We start from the raw sequence: 16,100 nt of genomic DNA on the forward strand, positions 1-16,100 counted from the left end.
AACTTATGACACATTCCATGTGTAGAACTACATTTTGTAATGTACGTAATCAAGTTGCATAAACAACCATTCATCACTTTAGGTCCAATGTAAGAACTGTTAGGAGAAGCAATATGCATCAAAGTAACAAATGGTGCGCACGAGACAAGAACACCCTGGGAACACTTATTGCCTTAACACCCACTTACACTAATTCACTTGTAACATACCGCCTTAACACCCACTTACACGTTCACTTCAACGCACTGAATCCACACTGACCATCAATCACTTGCTCACACTAGTTCTATTTTATCACACTTTCTCATCCACTCCCTCCACACCAGGGACAACTTTACATATGCCATTTAACTCACAAACCCGCATGTCTTTGGGATGTGCGAGGAAACTGAAGCAGTTGGAGGAAACATACAATCACAGGGAGAATATGCAAACTCCATACAGACAGCACCCGAGGTCAGGATTGAACCCAGGTCTCTGGCACTATAGGGCAACAGCTGAACCAGCTGTGCCACGGTGAACTCTGGGAATTCCCTGGCTTCTTGGCAATGGCAATGTGGAATATACATGGGATTACAGATTGTTGTGGAATGTATTTCGCCACTGATTTTCCATAGTTTTGAGTTGCTGTATGTTTTCTGCTTCTATCCTATTGAACATGATCATTGTACCATGGTTACAGGTATCTGTGAGATGAAGATGGGACTCTGACAAGGACTGTGAGGCTGGTCACTCCAACCAGCATTGTGATAGACAGATGCATCTGCAGTTGGTAGACTGGTGTGGGTCTCTTTTGGCAGATTCATCCCATGGGTTAATTTGCACGTTGGTTGGCAGTATTTTAATCTGACACGCATGTTATCAAATCACCTTTGGTTCCGTCCAGAGTATTTTTTCAACATGGTGCATCTCTCATTTTTCAGCTGAGGTAGGATGGTAGATGGTCATTTGTATTTTCGACTTGAAAAGAGGTTTTGAGTGGTGTGGAGGCATCCATTGCCGAGCTGTGTCGAAAGGCTGCACCATACATGGGATGAAAGGCTGCACCATACATGGGATGAAAGGCTGCACCATACATGGGATGAAAGGCTGCACCATACATGGGATGAAAGGCTGCACCATACATGGGATGAAAGGCTGCACCATACATGGGATGAAAGGCTGCACCATACATGGGATGAAAGGCTGCACCATACATGGGATGAAAGGAATCATTTTGTGCTGTATAATTCTGCAATCTTAACCTTTTTTAAAAATTCTGTTTATCGCAGCTAAATCTATTTGCACAGTCTAATCTAAGGATTTCAGAAACCCAAAGTTTCAACAGCATTATAAACCAACCAACAAGATATCAGGTAACTGCTTTTTGTGAATATTTTGATTTGTCATATCAGTTGAATAAATGTCATCCGTTATTGTCACAGTTTTTGTTTTTTTTCACAAAAAACTATGCTTTATTGCATTTACTTTGCTACCTTTGAGAAATATATCTCATCGTTTGTCGTAAGACTGCAAACCCACAAAGAACATTTTCACCATTGTGTCCAAAATATCTTTGACTGAAAAAAATAAACAACTTTTTCAGCAGTAGCTCATTTAGTTAAATTGGAAAGGTCCTGCGAGACAACAGAAATTAGTCAAATACAGTTATCATCCTTCAACTTGCTCACAAAATAATACTTTACTTCATTGATCTGTAGACCTATAGCCCTAACAGATTATCATGCTGGACAAGCCATGTAAAAATACATTCCTGCTCTCATTTTGTAGATCACAAGGGATCGAAAGGGCATGGAAGTTCTTGGTTGCACAGGAGATACATATGTCTTTTTGATAGTAAGGGATTATGATGTATGATGATTTAGACCCTGATCTCCTAAATTACTGGGGATCTTGCAGCTACTGTTTCACTGTGGAACAGCGGTAAAGTTGCTGCCTTGCAGTGCCAGAAACCAGCGTTTTATCCTGACTGTCAGTACGGAATTTGTATGTCCTTTGTATGTCCTTCTCGTGACCATGTGGGTTTTCCCCGGGTTCTCCGGTTTCCTCCCAAATTTCAGACGTACAGGTTTGTAGGTTAATTGGCTTTGATGGGGGATCTGTTTCTGTGCTGTATCTCTAAACTAAACTAAATGACAATAACCTTTTACCACACATGGAATTAAAGCAAAATGACAAGCCACCATAATGCACAGAATCACAATCTATGTGCTGATGGTTGCAAGTGTCAGAGTAAGTCGTCTCTTTGTTGATGTTTTCACAAATATTGAACAGCAGACTATGAACCCTTCCTGGCACTACTATCATGTCCTGGGCTCTTCACTCCTGGTGTTGACCTCCTTAACAATGTTCTGCCAAAAAGCTTCATATTTAATTGCAATGCCTTCCTGTGCCTCAGGATATAGAAGATCTCCGTCTCTCACATCGACTAATTCGTTGAGAATGTACCTGAAAATCAAGGTGCCCGTCTTGTCCCTTGTATGGCTTGTTTTAATGCAACTTTCCCAAAGATTGTGAAAGAGCTTCCAGCAATAATTGGAAGCAATGATTGCCGTTCTTTTAAGAGGTACATGGCTTTTTTTATGCTGGTTAGCTTTAGATCCTGAAATTGCACTCGGTTTAACAATCTCGTGGATCTGAATGGAAGTTGAAATCATGTGAGTGAAGTATGTACAGGAATTTCAAATCAGCCTGACCCATGTGAAAAGCTATTTCATTGAAATCCAGTTTCTTCCTCATGTTCAATACCACTGTATTCATTATATATAATGATTTTCATTTTAAGCAGTCATTTATTTTCAGAAATCTTCTTTGGTATGCTGTTTTCAAGTAATCTTATTTGTTTTTTTACAGCAAATAATGAAACGACTGATTAAACGGTATGTCTTGAAAGCACAAGTTGATAAAGAAAATGATGAAGTTAATGAAGGTAAGGACTAGCAACATTCAGAATGATTACTGAACAAAATATAACTGGACCAATTTCCTTTTAAAAGGACTTTATCACATTCCAATAAAATCCATCACAATCTGAAAACAGTTTTTGGAGTGCAGGTATTGCTGTAAAATCCCCTCACTCTCTCCCATTGCTCACACAAAGCAATATCAAGAACTGTGCACTGTTATCCTCGGCGTGATCAGTCATTCTTAGAATATAAATATGAGGATAAGTATTTTTAAAAAGCCTTTTTGCATTAGGGAAAACAAAAGTGAGTTAATAACGCATGCTGTTATTATTGCAAAACATCCAGGAATTTTATGAGAAGAAGAAATACAAAAGAGGATGCCAATCTCCATAATTTACTGATCAATTTACTTTCCCATCTATAATCAAACAGTAGCTACCACCCTGTTATTGTTTTTAATTTGGTGGATTTTCAAATAAATGCCCATTAAATTCTCCAAATAGGACCTTACAACAGCGCAACTACATTTTTAACAGTGACATCGTTTTTATTAGAATACTGTAAGTAGAATGAGTCTCATAACTGTATGTAATACATCCTTTATAGAAAATTTTACTTTCCCATCTCTGTTTTTCTCGGACCCTTAATTTAGTCCTTCTCTGCTCATTTTATTCCACCTAATTTGTAGCCAATTCTCCTTTTGCTTAATTTTAAATTTTTTAATTATCATTGCTTAAGGAGAGTTAAATTCAGAAGTTAGCTTCCACTTCCAGGGTCAACTTGTGTTTGAAGAGAAGGATGCAGGAAATTGTCTACTTTATGCTTTAAGTGAAATTTTCCCCATTTTATGTTGCTTTATTAAAACTATGTGCCCGACTTGTGCCAAGTTAGGCCTTAGGTGCATGCTGAGGTGGCTGCTCTGAGATGAAGTAACACAATAGCCCAGAAATCGGGGCGGCACAGTGGTGCAACGGTAGAGTTGCTGCCGTACAGTGCCAGGTTCAATCCTGACCACAGGTGCTGTCTGTACGGAGTTTGTGCTTACTGACTGTGACCATGTGGGTTTTCTCCGGGTGCTCTGATTTCTTCCAACACTCCAAAGACGTTTATGTTTGTAGGTTAATTGTCTTCGGTAAGTTGTAAAATTGTCACTAGTATATGCCTAGTGTGTGTAAGTTACTGTATGGGATGATCGCTGGTCGGCGCAGATTCAGTGGGCCAAAATGTCTGTTTCTCTCCTGTATCTCTAATGTCTAAATTGCAATGAAGAAAACAGATGAAGAAACTTTTCCCAATTCATTCTGGCAGTCACAAATGTCAAAATTGTTAATATAATTTTGAACATGTTTAAGTCAAAGGCTCATAGTGTACAGAAACAGAAGGCCCACTGTCACTGGGAGCACATGCAAACTCCATGCTGAACCATGGCCTCTGGAACTGTGAGGCACCTACGCTACCTATTGTGCCACTGTGCCACCCAGTGTTCAAACACTATTAAAATTAGTCAAAGTGTTAAACATTTTAAAGATACGTTTTTCTTAAGAAATAAGACTCCTAAAAGCACTTAAATAAATTCAAATGTCCAAAAAAAAATTATGATTACTACTATTTACCTGAATTCCCTTCTGTCATTCTGCTCAATTGAAATTAATAAAGAAGTGGTTTCCTCTAGGAAGAAACTAATCTGGAGCAGGTTATTCACATTACTCCCTGAGTAATTGGCAGGGAATTCTGCAAATTTGTGTTGCCACACTATTCTCGGCAAAGTGCCCAATATATAAGACACATTCAGTGCGACGTACAGCAAGCAATTGACACCAGCTTCAGAATATTCCTGTTAAGTATGGACATTTTGAAGTTGCAGTCAGTTTAGTAGTGAAATGTCAGAAGTTACAATGTTAATGAGTAATATTTCATTCTACTGTAGGGAGTAGCTGGTTGAGTTTCCCAGCTTCCTTTGGAGTTCTGCCCAACCTAACACACGCTAGCTTGGAATACAGTATAGAATAGAACAGGGCAGCTTAAAATAGAGATACAGCATGGAAATAAGCCCTTCAGCCCAATGAGTCCACGTCGACCCATCGATCACTCATTCACACTAGTTCCTTGTTATTCCACTATCACATCCATTCTCGACAGATTTGGGGCATTTATAGATGTAAATGAACCTACAAAACCGTTTGAGAAGTGGGAGGAAATGTCACCTATCTATCACCTTTACACCATGTAAAATGTTCTCAGTTCTGTCCTTTCTCAGCTCTGAAGTGAGTGGTCTCACATTTTCATACATTGATATCCATTTTCCACCATTCTGCTCAGTCAACATATCATTGTAAAACAATGCTTTCATCTGCATTGCAAACAGTGTTGCCTAATTATGTATTATGGGAAAATATATGTAAGTGGATCTCTATGCCATCATCTAAATTTTTAAACATAGTGAATCCTTGGAGATCCTTGCCAGTTACATCTTGACAACTCAATTACTTGCCCATTATCCCTCTTCTCTGTCTGATGCTCAACCAATTTCCCAGATAATTCAATTATTCACTTTATTTCCATGAACTTCAGCATTAACTAATCGTTTCTAATGAGGCAGTGAAAATGTCTTCTACAAGTCATTATAAATTCGGGTCATTGCTCTGTTCACTGTTTAGTTGCCTCCTCAAATACTTCAATCACTTCCATCAGGTATAACCTTCCCTTTACAAATCAATGTATGAAAATGTGAGACCACTCACTTCAGAACTGAGGAAGGACAGAACTGGGCTGGTTTCCGATCAACTGAAAAGTTTCAAAATGATTGCTTACTGGATCCTTAACTGTAAACTCTGGAACTTTCAACAGATGTCAGGCCAAATGGTTCACAAATCCCTGTTTTTCTTCTCTTGCATTTCTTTAAATAATGGAGAACATTCATAATATTCAAGTCTTAAAAAACTATTCACAAAATGAGAAAACTTTGGAAAATTAAAGTAAGGGCATCTACAATATTGTTAACTATTTTGTTGAAACCCTTAAATGGAAACCACCTGATTCTGAGGACTTTAATGGCATTATTTTATTTGTTATTCTTGTCATGCTTATGTGAACTCTAACACTTCTTTGCTTCTAATTTAATGTTAGTTTTCTCATAATGCATGGAATGCCATGCTTTACTAAAACAATTCATTGCAAAGTAATCATTAAACCTGTCTGGTATGTTATTCTCACTTTCATTCAGAATATTACCATTATGCATTTTAATGAAACAACATTTCTTTCCCCTAATCTGATTATAACATTTTTTGCAATTATTTTGTGATACCGTGCAAATTTGTTAATCCCTTTTGTAGTTTTATTGTGGCTTGCCACCATTTTCATTACTTTATACCTCACTCAGTCACCAGTCGATGCATTAACTTTTGCTTTCATTTAGATATTTAGATTTATACTAGATCAAGTGGACCCGTTGGGCCCAAACCTCTCCTGCATTGGTGCAGCACCCTCTCCTCCTCCCCTCCCCTCCCCTCTCCCCTCCTCCCCCCTTTCCCCCCACACGCTCCCCCCTCCCCCCTCTCCTACTCCCTCCCCTCCGCCGTTCCCCTCCCACCCTTATCCATCCCCCTCAACCCCCCTTATCCACCCTCCCTCCTTCCTCCCAGACCCCCCCCCCCCTCTCTCCACCCCCCCCCCCGTCCCTCGGAGATAGATTTAAACTTTAAAATGTGAATAACTTTTGAGGATGTAACTAGGAAAATTGACAGGGGAGAGTCAGTGGATGTGGTGTACCTCGACTTTCAGAAAGCCTTCGACAAGGTCCCACGTAGGAGATTAGTGGGCAAAATTAGGGCACATGGTATTGGGGGTGGGGTACTGACATGGATAGAAAATTGGTTGACAGACAGAAAGCAAAGAGTGGGGATAAATGGGTCCCTTTCGGAATGGCAGGCAGTGACCAGTGGGATACCGCAAGGTTCGGTGCTGGGACCCCAGCTATTTACGATATACATTAATGACTTAGACGAAGGGATTAAAAGTACCATTAGCAAATTTGCAGATGATACTAAGCTGGGGGGTAGTGTGAATTGTGAGGAAGATGCAATAAGGCTGCAGGGTGACTTGGACAGGTTGTGTGAGTGGGCGGATACATGGCAGATGCAGTTTAATAACATAACATAACATAACAACACTTTATTGTCACTCGGCTTTTTACACCGAACGAAATTTCAGCAAATTTCACACAAAACACAGCAAAAAAGAAAAGAACACAGGACACCCGACCCCAACACAAACATCCATCACATTGACTCCAAACACCCCCTCACTGTGATGGAGGCAACAAAACTTCCCCTCTCTTCCCCCCGCACCCACGGACAGGCAGCTCGACCCCTACCGAGGCAAACGACACGCACAGCCCCCGCAAGGGGATGGAAGGCCCCGCAGCCGAGCCGCCCTGGGCACCGAAACGTCCCGCGGCCGCACCGGGCGATGTTAAGTCCAGCGGCCGAGCCACACCGGGCACCGAAACGTCCCGCGGCCGAGCCGCACCGGGCGATGTTAAGTCCAGCGGCCAAGCCGCGCCGGGCACTGAAACGTCCCGCGGCCGAGCCGCACCGGGCACTGAAACGTCCCGCGGCCGAGCCGCACCGGGCGATGTTAAGTCCAGCGGCCAAGCCGCGCCGGGCACTGAAACGTCCCGCGGCCAAGCCGCACCGGGCACTGAAACGTCCCGCGGCCGAGCTGCACCGGGCACTGAAACGTCCCGCGGCCGAGCCGCACCGGGCACCGAAACGTCCCGCGGCCGAGCCGCACTGGCGATGTTAAGTCCAGCGGCCAAGCCGTGCCGGGCACCGAAACGTCCCGCGGCCGAGCCACGCTGGCGATGTTAAGTCCAGCGGCCGAGCCGCACCGGGCACTGAAACGTCCCGCGGCCGAGCCGCGCTGGCGATGTTAAGTCCCGTAGCCGAGCCGCGCCGGCGATGGAAGGCCCCGCGGGCGAGCTGCGGCCCGGGGAAGAGACCTAATAAAAGAAAGGTTTCCCCCGCCCCACCCCCCCCCCCCCACCACACATACACAGCCAAAAACAGAAACAAAAACCATCCCAACACCGACACAAACAAAAAAAAGAAAAAAAGACAAACAGACTGCCAGAGAGCCGCAGCCGTTAGGCGCAGCCAACTCCTCCCACTTTGGAAGTAAGAATAGAAAGGCAGATTATTATCTGAATGGTGTCAAGTTAGGAGGAGGGGGAGTTCAACGAGATCTGGGTGTCCTAGTGCATCAGTCAATGAAAGGAAGCATGCAGGTACAGCAGGCAGTGAAGAAAGCCAATGGCATGTTGGCCTTCATAACAAGAGGAGTTGAGTATAGGAGCAAAGAGGTCCTTCTACAGTTGTACCGGGCCCTGGTGAGACCGCACCTGGAGTACTGTGTGCAGTTTTGGTCTCCAAATTTGAGGAAGGATATTCTTGCTATGGAGGGCGTGCAGCGTAGGTTCACTAGGTTAATTCCCGGAATGGCGGGACTGTCGTATGTTGAAAGGCTGGAGCGATTGGGCTTGTATACACTGGAATTTAGAAGGATGAGGGGGGATCTTATTGAAACATATAAGATAATTAGGGGATTGGACACATTAGAGGCAGGAAACATGTTCCCAATGTTGGGGGAGTCCAGAACAAGGGGCCACAGTTTAAGAATAAGGGGTAGGCCATTTAGAACGGAGATGAGGAAGAACTTTTTCAGTCAGAGAGTGGTGAAGGTGTGGAATTCTCTGCCTCAGAAGGCAGTGGAGGCCAGTTCGTTGGATGCTTTCAAGAGAGAGCTGGATAGAGCTCTTAAGGATAGCGGAGTGAGGGGGTATGGGGAGAAGGCAGGAACGGGGTACTGATTGAGAGTGATCAGCCATGATCGCATTGAATGGCGGTGCTGGCTCGAAGGGCTGAATGGCCTACTCCTGCACCTATTGTCTATTGTCTATTGTCTAAAATATAAGACCGATTTCAATTAAACATCTTCCATTTGCACCAAAGGTGGGTCTAAAATTGTCGCGCTATCGTGCACCGTTTTGGCAATAGTTCAGGAACAAACAAACAAACAAACAAGAGTTTTAGTATATAGATTGGCTCTTACCTATTTATGTTCTCGTGTCTGATTAATTTTGGAAACTAAGTATCCAGTTGCAAAAAAAACAAACTGCTGGAGAAACTCAGCTGCCAGGCTGCATCTGTGCAGGGAAATGGACAATGTTTCGGGTCAGGACCCTTCTTCAGAATTAATATTTTCTGAAAAAATTGATCCGTTTGAATGAAGCCTCCCAACTTATAACCTAGTCCATGTTATTCCCTCCATAGATGCTGCCTGGCCTATTGAGAACTTTGTCCACTTGGTCTTTTACTCAAGATTCCACCATCTGCAATCTTGTGTATCTCTAGAATCCAGTAGATGTTATTTTGTTTCTCCCTTTATGCGTTAATTCATTCAAATTATGATTGAAGTTACCATAAAATTATGGAATTAGAACCAGAATAACTTTGAGGAAATTTCCAACCAATTATTCTTAATTAGTGCTTAGGTTACATTTAAACTGGATTGAATTTACATGAGTGCAATTATAGTGCAGCGCAATTATATCTTGTCCTGGTTGAAGAGTTTTACTAATAACACACAAAGTAGGTTTCAGGAAAAACAGATGGAATAACTGCAGCTCAGGCAATAATATTGTGACACAACAACCTGCGTGGAACTATCCCAATTGTGTTTTCTGAAGCCATCGGTTAGTGTACGTTATTAAAATGTGCAGATAGATGTAGTGGGCCATACATCTTAGGAATTTAATTTCCTCCAAAGCTTCAGCATCACTGTAGATGTGCATGCAATTTTCAGTACTAGATGTTGATCCCAGAGTGGTTTGAAAACTCAACTTTTCGATGTGTGAAATAATATTGCTGACAAATGGCAAATTTAATATTGATAAGAGGCATTCTAAAGTGCCTTTAAATCTGAACTAAGCATTACAGCACTGTTTTATATTGAAATAATAACTGTTATTTAATATAAATCACTGCAATAAATTACAAATGAAAACAAAATCTTAATTTGTTCATGCAGACAGGATTTTGGTAAAAGATAATATTACAATATTTATTTTAAATTAGAAGACTGGTATATGGGAGTATTTTTAAAATTCATTCATTTAAGGGAGATAGGCATCACCTCAAGGACATTGAATTATTCCTCTCTGGTTACCTTTAAATTGGCAGGAAGCTGCCTGCTTGAACTGCTGCCAACCTTGCAGTAAAAGTACTTCTGCAGTCTTCTAAGGTGACATTCCCAATATTTTGACTTTGCAATGATAAAAGAATGCTGCCAAATTTCCACAGGTGGTGTTCCCACGCACATGTTATCTTTGTCCTTCTAAATCCTCCTTATCAAGGCATCTTATTTAGTATTTAGAGACATCAATTAATTACATGGTGGATTCCTGTTTTTTTGTTGCTGGGATGCAAGGGTCATAATGCAAGTCAGGCATCTTGTTTGTTAGCATGGATCACACAGAATCAGAAACCAAAGAAGAGTCAACATAAAGACAATACGAATATCGAAAAGGGCCCAACCAAAATGTTGTCTGTCAATTTCCATTCACAGATGCTGCCTGGCCCACTCAGTTTCTCCAGCAACTTGTGTTTGTTTAGCGCTAATCCACCATGGATTTTATCCAAGTGGCAAATATGGTTATGGTTGAGAAATAAACACACCAAAAAAAAGATCGGTGGAGAAGTTGATTCTGTAAAATTCAGGACTGACATTAGTTCCCTGACAGGGGAATAGGAACTTTATTGCACCGAATTATGAACTCTTGTTGAAGGGATTACTATGTAGAAATGTGGAAAATAGTGCAGGAGTAGGCCATTCGAACCTTTGAGCCAGCACTGCCATTCAATACGATCATGGCTAATCATCCAAAATCTACCCCATTCTTGCTTTCTCCCCGTATCCCTTGATTCCGTTAGCCCTAAGAGTTATATCTAACTCTTTCTTGAAAACATCCAGTGAATTGGCCTCCACTGCCTTCTGTGGCAGAGAATTCCACAGATTCACAACATTTTGGGTGAAAATGTTTTTCCTCATCTCAGTCCTAAATGGCCTACTCCTCATATTGTAAAGGCCAGATGATTTCATTACACAGGTCAAAAGTAAGTTGGCGAGAACAACACAAAAATGGTCCAAATTTCATTTGATTAGTGAAATATTCCTTAAATTGAAAAATGATTCATCTCATTCTGGTTTTTTTAAAGAAAGATGAAAAAGGAAATTCAAGACATTCTAGACCATTTAACTCAACATTCATGGCTGGGAAATCCCTCTTGCTCTAGTAACTAAACAACTGGAATTTTTCAGCACATCTAGCAGACCTAGCATGGTTTTCTATTGGGATAATTGGACCATATTGAAGTTATTTTTCTGAAGAAATTATGAAGCAGTGGGTAGGGGAATGACTATGAAATGCTTAAGGAGTTTATCTATAAGGTCTCCTGGACCACCATACATCTTCTCTCCTCTACTCTCCTCTCTATCTTCAGCAAGGGCTGCAGCGCAGCTTTGGAAAATGTTAGGATCAACGTTCCCACGTTTTCCTTATCAAAATAATAAATGTACACCTTTGCAGTTAAAATTCACATCCCTTTTCAGAGATATAGCCTGAATTTAGGTGATACAAACTTTACATGCTCATTACAGCTCATAATATTGTCTTCATGCTGAGGAGTGCAGTCACTCAACAGTCTAGATTGGAGATGAAGAGGAATTTCTTTAGCGAGAGGTTCATAAATTTGTGAAATTAATTGACACAGACAACTGTGAAACCCAAGTAATTTGGACATTTTTAAAGTGGAGATTGATAGGTTTGTGATTAGTAAAGGTGTCAAAGATTATGGGGAGAAAGTAAGAGAATGGGATTGAGAGGGGAAAATAGATAAGCAGTGATCAAATGGTGGAGCAGACTTGTTGGGCCGAATGGCCTAATTCTGCTCTTACATCTTATGGTCTTATGGTCTATTAATGCTGATTGCATGCTGAAATCATGGTGATTTACAGACAGCAGACTTAGCATATTCCCCGTATCACAAGTAATGAGCAAACCCCATTCCACAGCTCCCCGTGTCAGGTGCCATAATGCTTTTCTTCCCTTTCATTGTCCAACAACCTCAGGACAGTCTAATGCACTTCATAGTCAATTAATTATTTTTGAAATCCTGGACAATGGAGAAATGCAACAACTGATATATCTACAGCAACTTTGAGAAATAGTAATGAAACACATGATGAACTATGATTGAGGTATTGACTGAGAGATAAATATGCCAAGGACACCTGGGAATGATCCAGTTCTTGTTCATGTCCTGCCTACTGAAATGATCATTTAGGTTACAAGCTGAAAACTATGGAGTTGATGTTAACTTGCGATCTTATGACTCAAAGACACAAATGTTATCACTGAACCAATATCCATCCTTGGCTTAAGATAAAAAGGACTTTTGGAACAAATATATCAGAAGCCAATATCATGATTAAATGTCCAAATTCCAGATTGTGACTCCCCTTTCCAAGTCTGTATTTTATCTCTTGCACTTTGTTCTGCGTTGGTGTCATGTGATTCAACAGCAATGGACTGATTTTGATGAACACGTGTACCTACAATTGTTCATCAGTATAATGTAGTAAGCGACTTTCAAGGTGATGTCGCAGAATAGGAAATTAAAGATTTTAAGCAAGTTACTCTTTTATTGTTAATATTAAATATTCTCCCATGAGTGCAGTGGAAGACATGTAAGGAGGAGACAAGATGATTCAGAGCAAGCACAAATCCTTTCAGAAAATGGGCAATGCTCCCAAATCTAACCACTGGGAGTCAAAGAGCGTAAGGAGTAAAATAAGATCAAAAATCGAAGTTAACAAAAGATATCAAGAACTCATGGTACAGAATAACAGAAGAGTATAAAAGCTTAAGGGAAGTAATTAAACTGGAACCTTGGAAAGAAAAGAAAGAGCATGAAAAAATATTGATAAATAAAATTGAGCAAAATCATATTCAACAAATAAACTGCAACAGGATAACTAATAAAAGCACTGTGCTTATCGTGCCTGGAGGTGAAAGGTAAGTGCATAGTCCTTTATGAATAGAACACATTCTTCTTCACAATGGTGGTGATAATACAAACATTTTAGATGAGAAACTAGACTGTGAAATATTGGATGAGATAAGAAAACATGAAGAAGTTTTAAATCTTTGTGAAGTCATATGAGGATGACATATTCCTGGCTGTTCAGAGAAGCAAACAAAGAAATAATGGAGATTCGGAATATCATTTATCAATCCTTTCTAGCTACAGGTTAGATTGGATGACCACAAAAGTGGTACTGTTGTTTATTAAGGAAGAAAAGGATAGATTGATTATTTGCGTTCTAGGCAGCCTGACCTGTATAGTGGAGAAAATTTGAAGAACAAATTAAACCATCATTTAAAAAGGTTCTGTTTAATCAAGGGTAGTCAGCATGGGTTTATTAACAAAAGGCAGTGTCTGACTAATTGAACTTTTCAAAGAGGCGATAAAGGTCAATGACATTAGTGTGTTCAATGTGTTCTACGTGGATTTTGGCAAGGATTTTTGACAAATTCCACCAAGGCAGAAAACTAAACAGCTAACATAACAGACCTAAAATTGATTAAATTCCAAGAAGTAATGTGTATCAGTTTAATGTCTGTAAACTGTTTGCACAGTTTATAACAAAGTCATTGCATTACTGGTACATGTCAATGGTTTCGTCAAATGGGTGAGCCATGATTAGGACATTTGCAGAGTATAGCAGAAAAGTTGCCAAAGCCATGAACTAATGATTAAGTGGCATCAGTTCAGATCTCACCATGGCAAATAGTGAATCAAATTTAATTAACTGAAAAATCTGGAATTAAAATATCAGTAGTCCATCAAATATACTAATCACACACCATCCTAAGTTTTTAATAATTGCAGTAAATAAAACATTGACAAAACCCACATTCCTTGAATAAGTTAAAAATTTTAAAGTAGAATTTAATACCGAGGAAGTGGACAATAAATGGTTGGATGCTGAGGCATTTTTTAAAAACAGAGACACTTTGGAATGCACGTCAACCAATCCTTAATCACAGCTGATCAGGTAAATAAGATGCTAAGAAGACAAGTGGGATATTTTCCTCTGAAGGTTGAGGCATTGAATATTAGACCAGGGAGTTATTCTTGAACTGCAGGCTGAAACCTGATTACTGAATATAGTATAGGGCTTTATACTACAGAAATAACATGATAGCTGTGGATATAGATGTGAACAATGTTGTAAAGTCTGATAAAAGGGACTATATATCTGGTAAAAAAAGTTTACTTAGGAGGAAAGGCTGACTGGACTGTGATTGTTTTCTTTGGAAAAGAAACTGGGATAAGACTTATTTAAATGTGTGACATTCTAAGATGCCTGGTGTGTCTAGAGAGTGTCTGTTTTCCTTAAAAGAGGACAAAGATTTAAGATATTTTTTTGAAAGATTATTCAGGAGCTGAGGACATGTTGTTTCACACAGAAAATGGCATGGATCTGGAACTCCATAAAAGTATGGTGTGTGCATAAGTTCTCATCACACTTAAATTATACTTGGATAAACATCTGGTGCTCTGCAACTTTAGTATTCAGAACAGGGGTAGCAATTTTTTTCAGCAACCATGGAATAAATCGATGAAATGGCCCCTTCTGCGCCGTGATAATCAAGAAAATGTAAATGTGGTAAGGGTAAAAATAAGGAATATGCAAGGAGAATGGAAGGTAAAGAATCTAAAAAGGTAAACAATGGTAAGGAGGTGAATGGTATTACATCTGCCTATAACAGGATTGCTTTTATTTCAATTTTCATTTTATTCAATTCCTATTATGTTAGATTGTTTATTTTTCAAATGTTCTTTTACATATCTTGTTGTTTTTCGATACATTTGTTTGACTGTTTTTCTCCATTCACTAACAGTGCAATCTCATTTGCCAGGTGAACTGAAAGAAATCAAACAGGATATCTCAAGCCTTCGATATGAACTTCTGGAAGATAAGTCCCAAGCAACGGAGGAGCTGGCTTTCCTCATTCAAAAGCTTGGTGAAAAGCTTAATACCTGTCTGGAAAAACAAAAAGACGAGTGATTTAATCAGAATATTGATTTTCCATTGATCAATACATGGGAATAAGTATCAGCACAACCGACGGCAATAATGTTTATAAATAAAAAAATTGTAAGTTAGCATGTTGTGTACTTAGCATCTCTGGATTATAATAGTTATTAATATATTGCTAATAAACAGAATTCATGTAGTTCTGTGAGAAATACTTTGTCCTTACAATTGCCTAAAGTTTATATCATTGCAGTTATTACTGAAGGACTATGATGCAGAATGAATCATGTTCTCATTTATAGCAGCTCTATGACAGATTTATTATGTTCATAACAGAAATTGTTAGCCACCTTACTAAAATGTCAAATTAACTTAGCTAGGTATAAGTTACACACGGCTCACTCTATCATTTATTTTATGTATTGGTCTTCACTGCCAATAGAACAATACACAGAACAATAGTGTCTGCAATTTACTGTCAGTCATAAGACAGGATAAATTCATGAACCATCCATCAACAGCAACTTTTAATTAAAATTCAAGTCAATTATATTCATTTTCCAAGTTATGTGAAACTTCCAGGTGACAGCAGTGGGGGCATTTGGTCCATCATGCCTCTTTGAAAGAGTTATTTAGTTAGTGCCACTCTGCTCCTAAAGCTTAGCATTTTCTTTCAAATATATATCAAAACCTTTTATAATTTGCATGAAAATTACTGTTAATTTCTATGCATTAACAATCTCATCCTCACAGTGACATTTTATGTAGCTTTCATTTGGTACACATCAAGAAAATTTCTTCTCATCTAATTTGAGGCCTGGATGTTCATGCAAATAGCGTTGTATCCGGAAATGAACATCTGCTTTGAAGCCAAACCTGTTGTTTATAAAGGGCCAACTGGGTTGCTCCTTGAGGCAGGCCCTTCAAGGATAATGCAATCAGATAGGATTATGTCAAATAACAGGCAAGGAAACCTGCTGATTTCCACTTACTGCTTGCTCTGAACTGATAATTTGGCACTTCTCCAGA

General features: G+C 39.8%; 1 protein-coding gene across 1 annotated transcript in view; it reads left to right on the forward strand.

The window, feature by feature from the left end:
- The window catches only part of LOC144600482 (short transient receptor potential channel 3-like), a 91,597-nt gene extending 76,377 nt beyond the window's left edge, over positions 1-15,220 (forward strand). The window contains exons 11-13 of the mRNA XM_078412117.1: positions 1,272-1,355; positions 2,854-2,929; positions 14,953-15,220. Coding sequence (XP_078268243.1) covers positions 1,272-1,355; positions 2,854-2,929; positions 14,953-15,101 — 309 coding nt within the window. The 3' untranslated portion in view covers positions 15,102-15,220. The remainder of the gene's footprint in view (positions 1-1,271; positions 1,356-2,853; positions 2,930-14,952) is intronic.
- Positions 15,221-16,100: the final 880 nt, after the last annotated feature.

The sequence above is a fragment of the Rhinoraja longicauda genome, chromosome 1 (genome assembly GCF_053455715.1).
Source record: "Rhinoraja longicauda isolate Sanriku21f chromosome 1, sRhiLon1.1, whole genome shotgun sequence".
Classification (NCBI taxonomy): Eukaryota; Metazoa; Chordata; class Chondrichthyes; order Rajiformes; family Arhynchobatidae; genus Rhinoraja; species Rhinoraja longicauda.